Source organism: Vidua chalybeata, chromosome Z (genome assembly GCF_026979565.1).
Source record: "Vidua chalybeata isolate OUT-0048 chromosome Z, bVidCha1 merged haplotype, whole genome shotgun sequence".
Taxonomy (NCBI): domain Eukaryota; kingdom Metazoa; phylum Chordata; class Aves; order Passeriformes; family Viduidae; genus Vidua; species Vidua chalybeata.
The window spans coordinates 63,210,176-63,222,220 of record NC_071570.1 but is presented as its reverse complement, the minus strand read 5'-3'; the positions used below and the strand labels follow the sequence as shown (position 1 = coordinate 63,222,220).

At 36.7% G+C, this 12,045-nt stretch overlaps 1 protein-coding gene across 3 annotated transcripts in view; it reads left to right on the top strand.

Annotated features, from left to right (window-relative positions):
• The window catches only part of SKIC3 (SKI3 subunit of superkiller complex), a 47,572-nt gene that overhangs the window by 27,257 nt on the left and 8,270 nt on the right, over positions 1-12,045 (top strand). For all 3 annotated transcript variants that reach the window (XM_053968750.1, XM_053968749.1, XM_053968748.1), the window contains 11 exons: positions 322-415; positions 1,006-1,083; positions 2,398-2,522; positions 4,202-4,325; positions 5,741-5,959; positions 6,758-6,830; positions 7,558-7,611; positions 7,718-7,829; positions 9,082-9,210; positions 9,809-9,930; positions 11,613-11,771. In XM_053968750.1, coding sequence (XP_053824725.1) covers positions 322-415; positions 1,006-1,083; positions 2,398-2,522; positions 4,202-4,325; positions 5,741-5,959; positions 6,758-6,830; positions 7,558-7,611; positions 7,718-7,829; positions 9,082-9,210; positions 9,809-9,930; positions 11,613-11,771 — 1,289 coding nt within the window. The remainder of the gene's footprint in view (positions 1-321; positions 416-1,005; positions 1,084-2,397; positions 2,523-4,201; positions 4,326-5,740; positions 5,960-6,757; positions 6,831-7,557; positions 7,612-7,717; positions 7,830-9,081; positions 9,211-9,808; positions 9,931-11,612; positions 11,772-12,045) is intronic.

Genomic DNA, 12,045 nt, shown 5'->3' with positions numbered 1-12,045 from the left:
TGCAAGATGAATACTTTCCCATTTCATTAAAAAAAAATCTGCCTGCTGAAAAACTTAAAATATACTGAGTGCATTATGTATTAATGTTACATCATAATATTTTAAACATTTTTGAGCCAACCTGATGTCCTGTTTTGGGTCATCTATCTCTTCCATATTTGCCTGCAAGCCTGTCAAAATTATTCTTGTGAGCAGCTGAAAGAAGTATTTGGCAAAGTGTTCAGTGCATGTACTGTAGCTTTGATGTAGCAATGTTTTTGTAATGCTTTTTCACAGCTTAACTGATCTTGTTTTCCTATATTGTCAATTCTGATTTTCTAGAAAGAAATCCAGATGATGCTTCTGCTTTCACTATGTTTGGGTTTTTGAATGAGTATCTGCATCTAAAACAGCAGGCAGCCTATGCCTATGAGAGGTAAACTGTACACCCTTGGAAAGCTTAGAGAAGCTCCTTGACTTCTTTTCCATGCACCAGCTGAAAAACCTAAGGGTTTTTCTTTTCCTTAGATAAACTTTACTTTCTCTGTTCAACAGTAGATTTCAACTAAGTGTGTATTGTAGGGGTGGGTGTGTGGATGTTTCTATGCCAAATTTGGAAAGGCAGAACACAGAACTGGAAAAGTAAAGATGTCCTAAGACTTGTTTGTCTTACCATTACATTAACTTATTCACTGTGTGGGATTTAAATGAAATTGAAGAAGGCAAGCTTGGTTTCAGCTTTATTCTCTATCCCACTCTAATTAATGGATGTGGTTGGCCTTTGGGTTTGTTTTGGGTTTTTTTTCTCCTTTTCTCTTCTTTTCAAAGAGGGGAAGATGGCAAATGAAACATTATTTGGTGAACATGTTTGTTGATGCATTAAAACAGTAAAATAGGCTCTGTTTATGTTTAATTAGCATAGAAAAGCTTTTGTATAAAACAGTTGTCCATTTTCTCTGAAAATTGTTCTCAAAATATGCATCTTGTAGTCAGATGATAAGTAACATTCATTGTGGTTAATTTTAGGGCAGCTTCACTGCTGAAAAACTCAGAGGATACTGAGAAATACAATACAGCAATGCAAAACTATGGCAGGTCACTATGGTAAGTGTCTGTTGACTTTCTGAGCCCCTAACTTCAGCTTTGGAGGTAGTGAATGCAGTGGTACAAAATATGGTGAGGCTTAAGGTGAAAGATGGTTGCTAAAAATAATCTATTAAACATTATTCCTAACTGTAGACAGGTTTGACTGAACTTCGTATTTGCTCCAGAAACTGGTAATGTAATAAAAAAAAATCATATTTGAAGAAATTGCTGTATGTCTTCACAAACTGTAGCATATCAGTGATTCCTTTATCCTTTGCTTGGAACATTTCTTAATGTAGTCTATATAATGTAGCTGTTGTATTGTCTCCACAATAAGTTGTGGGGTTTTTTTGAATTTTTTTTTTTTTTTTTTTTTTTTTACAATCTTGACCCTTGAGCTATGTAATAGGCTTGGTCTGAATAAAATTGCTGCTTCAAGGTTTGTTCCAAAGCCCTTCTACCTACCCTTTGAATTTGTATTGACTTTCACAACCTGAAGCATGTGAGGTTGAGGTGTTGTGTACGTGTGTGTGGTCTTTCTGATGATGTACCCCTCTACAGTAGTCCTCCTCACAATTCTAAGTTCCTTTTGTGATGCCTTCTGGTTCTGAGGGAATGCAGGACATAAGTATGTAGACTTTCAAATTTCTCTTTGATATGAGATAGCTCAAGGTCTACTAATTAAATATATGTTAGCTCTCTAGGGAAACCTCATATATTCTTGTACATGACACTGAAACTTCTAATCTGTGACAAAGTGATAATTCATTAACTTCAGGGAAGATTTTAGAAGCAACTCTTTAGACTCCTGAAATCTCACATCCAAGCTGTATATGTGTTATTTCATGTGTGCAACTTACACAAGATCAAATCTCTAGTAACTGATAAGTAGTTCTAATAAACACAATCCTGTATTATTCTTTCCACAGTGGTCTTAGAACAAGAATGCTGTAATCTTTCTGTGCGTGCATGATTTGCTTTTTTGCAAAAAAAAAAAAAAACTTGATTTGCTTTCGCATGTTTCTTCTTTGCTGTTTTCTCCCCCTGTACTGTTAACCATTAAGTCACTTGCCTTATATACAGCTGTTGTGTCAATGTGGAGGACTTCTTCCTATCAATTGTTCTTCATGCAACAGACAGTTGGACAGAGTAACTGCTATACTAGGGAAAGGGTGGGGAATAATGCACATTGTTGTCCTAATACTGCTCTTTTCTAGGTGTCTGCTTGAAACTAGTATGGAATAGAGGACACTGGTCCTCAAGGACAGTTTGTCTGAATTATGGCAGCTGTTGCTGTATCCTTCCTACCAGTGACTGGGTTTTTTTTCGCAGTGCTCTTGGGCGGTGTGATGAGGCCATTGAAGTTTACACATCAATACCGCTAACAGAGTTCGATGGCATTGTGGGGCTAGCCTTAGCTTACTTCAAGAAAGGACTCTTAGAAGAAAGTATCAAAGGTAAAATTCAGAGCTTTATGGAGCACCTCTCTTGAGGTTAATCTTAACAAAATTTGTTTGTCTAACCAACCTAGCTGACATCCAGGATTTTGCTCTTTCAGTCCTAATGTGTAAGTATAAATGCCACAACTATTTCAGTATCTTGAATACCATGTGCAGTTTTGGGCACCACAATAAAAGAAAGACATTAAGCTGTTAAAGAACATCCAGAAGAGGTCTGTGGAGATGGTGAAGGGTCTGGAGGGGAAGCCTTACAAGGAGCAGCTGAAGTCACTTGATTTGTTTGGCCTGGAGAAGAGAAGACTGAGAGGAGACCTCATTATGGTCTTCATCCTCACGCGGAAGTGAAGGGGCAAGTACTGATCTCTTCACTCCCACAACCATTTACAGGACTCTAGGAAATGGCCTGAAGCTGAGTCAGGGGAGGTTTAGGTTGAATATAAGGAAAAGATTTTTCACCCAGAGGGTGGTTGAGTACTGGAACAGGCTCTTCAGGGAAGTCATCACAGCACCAATGTTGTCTTCAGATCAAGAAGCTTTTGGACAATGGTCTAGGCACATGGTGTGATTCTTCAAATGTCCTGCACAGTTGTACTTCATGATGTTGGTGGGTCCCTTCCAACTCAGCCTATTCTATAATTCTGTGAAAATCATTAGGCTGTTAGTAGGGTCCTAGTATCGCTCAAATGTAGTAAGGAAAAGTAAATTTCTTCAAGTGTGTGTTTCTTGTCCATTAAGCTGTTTTTCTCTGGGCCTCCCTTGTTCTCAAATTAAATTGTTTTTCTGGAAGAATCAGTTGTAGTCTAGAGAAGAGAAGATTGAGAGGTGATGTCATCAATATAAATGTCTCAAAAGCAGGTGTCAAGAGGACGGTGCTAGCCACTTTGCAGTGGTGCCCATCAACCAGGCAAGGTGTAATGGACATCATCTAAAACACAAGCTCCACCTCAACATGAGGAAGAACTTCTTTACATCGAGGATGGCTCTGGAGCAGGCTACACAGTGAGGTTGTGGAGTTTCTTCCCTCTGGAGACATTCAACACATTCCCTGTGTCACATTCTTTAGGTGGCCCTACCGTGGCAGAGGGGTTGATCTCCAGAGGTCCTTTCCAACCTTAATTATTCTATGATTCTGCCATAGAAGATTAATGTGTTGTTCAAAGCACTTAAGCTATAGTGGTAAATATAATTGTACCGTCATGTTCCACACTTCTGAAATGTGGAACTTCATAAAAAGATATATGCTATGATCAGTGTAGAAGTGTGTGTGCTCACAAAGGAACAGTCAGCTCAGTGTTTTAAATAATTTTATATTGTATTTGGAATGAGTGTGCCCATCTGAACTACTGTTTTGTAAATGAACTATCACAGGGAAGTATTTATACCATGTTCTTGCAGTCTTTTTCTGAATATCCCAATGTTGCTTTGCATATCTGTTTCTACTTGCTATGTGTTAAACAGCTCCCAGGCTCTAAACAGTAAATCTGATGTTTCCAAACATAGTTACTTCTGAAGTCTTGGTCAACTTATTTTTGTCTTCTGCTTATGAATTGAGGTGGGAAGACACAGTGAACCTGAACCTAAAAGTGTCTCTCTGTTCTAATATCGTGCTATCCTAAAGACCTTACAAAGGTTGTGTTTTTTCTCTGCCTCAATTCTGAGTTTTGAATTTTTACCAGCCTATGAAAAAGCCTTGTCTGTTGCTGAGTCGGAAAAAGATAAAGCACATATCCTGACTGCCTTGGCAATAATAGAATATAAACTGAACAAAGTGGATGCTGCAAAGACACTGCTGTTTAAATGGTGAGTGGAGGAATAATCAGAATGTGGTATTTTATTGTACTATTGAATCCTCAAATTTTTTTTTTGTGGGAACTCAGGTGGATATTTTCTTTATGTATTGCAGCATAAAAGTGGAAATTGATGCAGTGTACTTATTCATATGATATGTCTGGTTTTGTTTTATGATCTGTCTCTTTCACATTCTTAAAGCAGTATTGAGTGGAAGGGCTGAGCAGTTTGGATGTCCAACATCCTTGAAGTTTTAGAAACTTTATCTTTTAAGATAATTTTACTTTGTAGTTGTCCTAAGTACTAGGCAATGTTTTTGTTCTTTAGCTATACAAACTCTGAATGACCAGTGAAAATAATTTCAGTTTAAGTAGTCAGAAATGACTGTGTTCCCAGCAACGTAGACCAGGAAAATCCTGTAGCTTTCCCATGAAAAGAAACAGATCTCTATTAGTTGTGCAGTTAAGTGGTGAATGCCTATTATTTTTCAGATCTGTGGAGGTTAATAGCCTGTGCATCGTTGTTAGCCTCCTTAGTAGCTCCAGGTTAAGAGTTACTATCTCACCCACCAGGGGCAACTCTCTGTCAGTAGAGAGCTCTAGTAGTGGTAGTGCAGCGCCCATCTGAACAGCAGACTCCTGAAGTTACTAATGTAGCGAAGGTCCATTACCTAATACACTCTAATGGTTAGTTGGCTAGGAAGCTGGTATTTCCTACATTTTAGAAATCAGTGCAGGCTTCTATTTTTGTCATGAACATGAACAATGAGAGTTTCTAATGAAGTTACATGTTTGTGTTTAAAAAAAAGGGTAGTGAATGGCTTAGGAAAGAAACATCACAATGAATATGTCTAGCTCTGAATTGGAAGCAGTGCTACAAATGGACATGATGGATTTTACTAGTAGGAACAAAAATTATACATTCTGGTGCAATAGATGTCTCTCTTGACTGGAGATTGTGCTAGATGATTTTAAGTGCCCAAGTAGGACCTTGAACATGAAGCTTCTTTTTTCATTTCCCATAACCAGCTTAGCACAAGAGATTTTTAACCGTGAGTACGTCTGGATAATTAGTATGATAGAATACCATTTCCTCCTTGTCAAAGGGTCATTTTGCTGGCTGTTCAAGTTTGATTAAAAGCTTTTATTTTTTTCTTACTAGGTACTGAAAAAAACCCATAGAATTAGAAGCTTACATTCTTGTCTTTTATTGAAGGCAAAAGTAATTATTAAGAGCTTGATTAGGTGTCACTTGGTCTTCAAGAATATAGATCTAGCTTGATCCAGGATCCCACAGAGAGTGTTAATTCTGTATACCTTTCCTGATACATAGGAGCAAGAGGACTCAGAAGTAACAAGAACTCTCATGTTATCAGTAAGCTTAGTTTGTGCTCCAAAATAGTTGTCTCTTTCTCTCTGATTCAACAGCTCATTAAAGGAACCTAGTACAGAAAGTCTGAAGGCTTTGTGCACACTGGGATTGGTAAAGCAGGATGCAACACTTGCAACAGCAGCCCTTAAAGAATTACTGAAGCTTGAAAAAGGGAATGATGGGATTTATGAGAGGTGTCTTATTGCATCTGCTGTTTATGCATTACAAGGTAGAAATGTGGCAATCCAGAGGGAAGTCTCCAAAGCAATACACAGGTATATAGTTTGTCTTGCTTTAAATTGCCTTGTAAAAGTATTGCTTTGATTGCATTGAAAAGTAAGCAAACCTCTTTCTTTGAATCATTATTCTAAAAAAAATTTTTAACAAAAATTCATTTTGAAAGATGAAGTCCTCACCTAAAGTTGTACCTTTAGCTGACAAGCTTGCTTTCTTATTTAGGAAATCAAAAATCAATAGCAGAAGTTTCATAGTTTATTCACTGTTTTCTGATTTTGTTTTGGGAGCTTTTTTGATAGGTCATTTAGTTTACTCTTCTGTGAAAGCAGTTTTCATCCTGTGTAGCATAACCTTCAGCCTAGAAAAGTTCCTTGGGTTTTTATTTAATATTTAGCAGCCTTTGAAGCTGTTCATTCCATTAGCTAAATGTCTGTGTTTAAATTTGATTTGATTAGCCTTAGCATTCTGAGCCTTCCAGGAAGGCACACCTCATAGTCTCTCCAAGTGTTTTCGGAAATTATTTTCATGCAATTGTTTTTCTCCAGCTACAACAAAAATTTATTGTTCTTCATACTATGAAGACAAGACCTGTAGCCCAAAAGTTTGTTTTCTTCCACTGAATATTGATATACATGCTCAACATTTTATTTCTTTAGCTAGCAGTATAATTTCAATGTTGTGTTGTTTGTTTTTAGCCATGTATATCTTTTAATACATTAAATTGTATTCTTAATAGAAAAAGCTCTGTTTGATATTTATAGCAAGTGCCTACTGAGTCCTGGAAGGACCAGGTGCATATCTAAACCAGACAGTCTAATACCCTTTTCTTTCCCTAGTTACCCTGATAACTCTGCCCTTTGGTCTCTTCTGTCTCAACTAGTTCCACTGTATGCATCCAGAAAGCCAAAAGTAAGTGTATTGCCAAAAGAAAGTGTAATACCCATGTGCTGTTTACATTCCAAGTAGTCTGTGTTGTTTCTTAACTGAAAAAAAAACCCCACCCTTCAGTGTGTGGACTTTCCCCATTTAATATGAAAATTTAAGGCTTACATTCAAAGCAATGCACAGCTACATACTGAATTTATATACTGTTATTTGCATCTTTCATGAGGTAATGGTTCTTGAAGTAAACTTAGAGGAAAGATCTGCTAGAATTATGCTAACAATAAAAGGCTATACTATGTATAATTTCTTTTCTTTAGTTTTCTAGAGATGTGTTTATGTAAATAAATATATATATTAAGATTAATCTGTGTTTAATTTGGTTAATGTAGTCATCTTCACTTTTCACATTAGCGAGAGTTTTCTTGCCAATTTTCTGCTTATTATTAGCTTTCCTCCACATAAATACTCCTTGTCTTAATTTATGCTAATTATATAAACAGAAATAACACCTGAAAACAAACCCTTTTCAATATAAGGGTAAAGTTAGAAACTAATCATATGGATAAACTCTAGTCTGGAATGTCTCTTGCTAATTTTTTATAAAAGGATCATACTGTAAGCAAGGACGTTGCCTCATTGTGCAAATTTCATACTTGTGAATAACAAGGATAAAAATATTATGGCATTATATTTTGCATTAAATTAATTAGCCATGTAATTAAATCAATTGTTTGTTTTCTTTATCTTACAGGGAGGAGCTGTGGCAGGAAGTGTCGCATATACACTTGATGTAAACCATGGAAAGGTTTGCCTTTCTTAAAATGCAGATTTTGTAATTCCATAAACAGTCCTAAAAATAATTCTGTCTGATCACTTAAAGTGTTAAGTAACTCTTATGTTCTGTTTTATAGGAAGTCCTGCTGAATATTGCAGTTAATCAGTTGGTAGCAGGATGTCACATGTTAGAAGATAAGAAAAACAACCCTCTGAAAAATATTCAGAAGGCCATCCATCTCTGTCCAGGTTACTCTTGTTCTCAAACACAGTAGTGATTGTTTGTCTTTTCATCCACCAGAAGCAAAAATTACGAGATTAAAGTAAAATTCGCTTTTGTTGGGTTGATTTGTTGTTTAGGGTTATCCATGTATATTTTGGGGGAAATGCTTAGAGTGGAAATTATCAGTTTTGTTCCAAATTTAGTGGAATGGAAATTAAGCCAGACAATAAGAAAAATATCACTGAGTTTTAAAGGCTTGTTCTAAACTATGAGCAATTTCTTAATCTCTCAACAGGAAAAGATATAATTATTATTTAGTATGCTAGACAGAATTGAAAAACATGTTCCCTCAGTATGCAACACCAGACAGAAGAGAATTATTCATCTACCTTGAGATTTTTGCTTAGAAAGGTTCTGTTAAAATGTGTGGATTATGAGCTATTGAGAACTCTATGGTTGTCTTACTAAATAGTCTTCTTCCTTTATCATACAAAGTGCATGCCTGGTGGAGTTTTCAATTGCTAATTTGTACTTGATAGTGAAATACTAAAACATTGCTGCTTCTAGAGTCATTTTGCTCTGCTGCAGAAGGCTGGCTTGCAAGTTAAAAATGTCAATTGCTCTCCTACAGGATATAGGAGTATATGACTGCTGTTTAAAAGCAGTATACTTTACATTTTGCTTTGTTATATCTTCAAGCTTTGTTTCATTTTGCTGGCAAAATTAATTATTTTAGGGATGAAAATTTAAATAAATAAAACCTTTAACTGAGCACTGTCCAATTCAGGACAGAGATTGCTCTTACAGTAGTAAGCATTCTTCACAGGGCTAATTAAAGGTGAAGTTGACACAGGAGTTAGCTGGTAGTGGAAGTAGGCACCTGTTGCTGTAACTTTCATGCTGGTGGGCAGAACAGACTGAGTCTGCCACTTTGTGTTTTGTTACAACTCTTCAGTGAAGGCTAAGATTAATCTGTGTAGTTAAAAATAAATTGTCAGCTTCAGCACACTTAAGCAATCTGTGAAAAATATATTAGTTGGCTTCAGGAACAGCATCTTCCTTTTATAATCTGATGAACCTTACTTACTATTTAGAAGCAAGTAGTTATCACCTTCCTTGTTTTGAGCTGAAATACTTCTCTTATTGTTGGTATCGTATTTACAGTGTATGGTTCCATTGATAGGTATGCTTTTATACTTTATCTGGTAAATCCCATTCTAAGTGAACTATCAGCATATTTAGAATGGACATGAATTCCCTTTGACTATTCTTTTCTAGATAACCCTGCTGCTTGGGCAGTGCTAATGGCAGCCTGTCATGCTGAAAACACTGTTGTCTGTCTAAACAACACTGAACCGAAACGAACAGGTCTAGAGATGACACTTGTGTCTACAGTTTCAGCCAAAAGTAAGATATATGTGTTTCCTATTTTAAAAAAGCAAAATAAAATTATCTAAGCTTGCAATACTGTTCTGAACTTGCAAATAGGCTGAGGATTACTCAATAGTTGTAACTGTATTTTACACCAAAAAAGTTAAATTCAAATATATAGCTATGTTTAGATACTTAATGGCAGCTTGCTTTCCCCTGAAAAGTTTCAAATGGTTTTCTAAAACAGTATTTCTGAACTCTGATGCCTACATCCATGAAAGTTGTGGATGTATTATATTGCAGCAGCAGTACTTACATGAAAAGGCTAAAGTAATTTTGAGTTCTGTAACTCTTCCAGTAGATACTCATTCTTGCTGAAGTGCCCATAGTGTTTTGAAAACTGGAATTAAAATTCCATGTTTGATGGATCTCAAACCATTAGCTCAAATGGTGTATGCTTATTTCCCCTCATGCTTTTTGATTTTGTCATCTTTCAGTGTTCCTACTAGTGAAGGGAGCAATGTCACATTAAAACTCATAAAAGTTCTCCCTTACCAGATCTAGAGCCTGTGACCATGGGATTGTACTACAGCATAAATACTAATCTGTTTATGCGTGTTGTCTGTCTTTACAGCTGGAGAAAGTAACCTTCCACATAATTATGTCCGCACTCTGGAAGACTGGTGTCTGTGTCAAGCTATTACCAGTCTACAGGAGACTGGTAAACTGTCAGAAGCTGAAGCCCTTTGTAACAAGGTATGATGATGTCACATTGGCAGATTGTGGTAGAATTGTATAGAAGCCATTATTTTTCTGCATTATACAGTAAGGTAATGTTTTAATTAGCAACTGTCTGTTCCCTCAGAGCTACAAAACACAATAGTTCACAGAATCACTGAATATTCTGAGTTGAAAGAGACCCATAAAGATCAGATCATCCAGCTCTTGAGTAAATGGCCAGTACGGGAATCAAACCTTCAACTCTGGCAGTATTAGCACCATGCTCTGACAAACTGAACTGATTGTTGACATAGTCTCCCCTCCCCAATATACTGTTTGCAACAGCAGAACTATATTAATAGTTGAAACAAGTAGTGTGTGTGTCATGATAAAGCTGAAGTCTGTTCCAAGTTTAATTATTAAACAGAGAGGCCTTGCTGCAATACAGCTGTAGAAGGGAGCTGGGCTGTTAACAACATTCAAGAGGGTGTTCATGAGTGGAAGACTTGGTAAAAGATTAGCAAAAAAGCACACATCCCTGATTTTCATTAAAGAAAATTACTAATCACATGCAAATGTGATCCTTGTTTTTGGTATATTTCATTAAAGTGGATGAGAGTAAAAAGAAAAACAACAGCAACAAAAAAAAAAAACCTAAACCGGACAAGCAGATTGATTGAACCTGCTGGTTTTCAGGAGGAAGTACTTTCTTACCTCTCTGTTTTCTTGGTGAGGTGTTTTCCTTTTCTCGCCAACTTCTATACTGACCTGCCATATATTAACAATGATCAGAGATTTTGAGACATACAAGATCTGTCCTTCCCCCAGTTTCAGTGTGGGGGAAGGTTGTGATGGATTTTGCTTGTATTCTGTTGTTTTTTGTTTGATTAAATAGCCTGGGGATAGGACAGTCAGTGTCTGCAATTAGTGAAGAAAAAAGGATAGCATTCCCTAGTACCACAAATTCTCAGTGGTAGTTTTGGACCCCAGAATTCTCAGAAAGCAGTATAACTGGGAGTGGTGAGTCAGACACTGCTGTCATTCAATTGTGAAGGATTCACAGGCAATATACTTTGTTAAAGAATGTGTGAAAAATACAAGTATTGTTTGTTAAAACAAATGTTTTGAGTTACAATTCTTGGAAGTATTGTGACTTCAGCACAGAAAATGACATGCAGTGAGGTTTGCAGAAGCTTCACATGCTTCACCTGAGCAGAGTAGAGCAACAGATAGCTAGTTTTCTGTCTTTGCTTTTTTGTGTTGGTTCAAAAAAATACTCTCTGGATACCTGCTGTTACTGAGTAGGAAATGTTTAGTAAAGTGCTTCTATTCCAGTGAAAATACAGTGTCTTATCTGGGAGAACTGAAATTGCTTGAAGCATAATCAAGGCCCCTTTTAGGCCCAAGACAGGTTTTTGCGTATATTAATAGGCCCAAAATTTTTAATAATTGTCAAACCAAGTGAGAGCTGTCTTTCAGAAACCTTTGGCAATGTACAAAATTGAGCTTAGACTTCAAATGTGTTTTGAGGAGATAAAAAATATTACCTGTTTTTATTGGTCAGTCCCTGGAGTATTCTTTTGTGCAGATGAGGAGAAAAATGCTATGTTTCAAGCACCCTGAGAATGCTTTCAGTATTGTTTTCTATAAAGAACAGAATGGAAAATCTAAGTATTCTTGATATTGGAGAATGATAATTCTGACTGTTTTGGTTTTAGGGTTTAAAAAGCTGCCCTGAGCACCCAGCTCTGTTTTTGCTTTTGAGACAAGTTCAGTGTAAGCAGCTGTTGCAGTCTCACAAAGAACTTCCAGACAACATCCTGGAGGAACTTCGCAAGACAGTCATGTCCAGTTCATCCTCAGCTGCAGCCTGGCAAGTAAGTGTGAATCTTTTCCCTGACTGGTGTGCCACTCTCACACCTGCTGTAAGAGGGTGAGCATTTGTTTCACTGCTTGATTTTATTTATCTGCTGACAGTCAGTGACAGAAAAAACAGCTTAAATTGTATTTATTCCAAAGTTGAAACATCATGTTAACTTCTGCAGAACTTGAAATATTAAGGACTGCTAGTAAGACCAAGCAGACGTGGAGAGAATTAAAAGCATGAGATAAATGCCTGGAGTCCGTGTCTTTAGGGATTGTGATTTGACA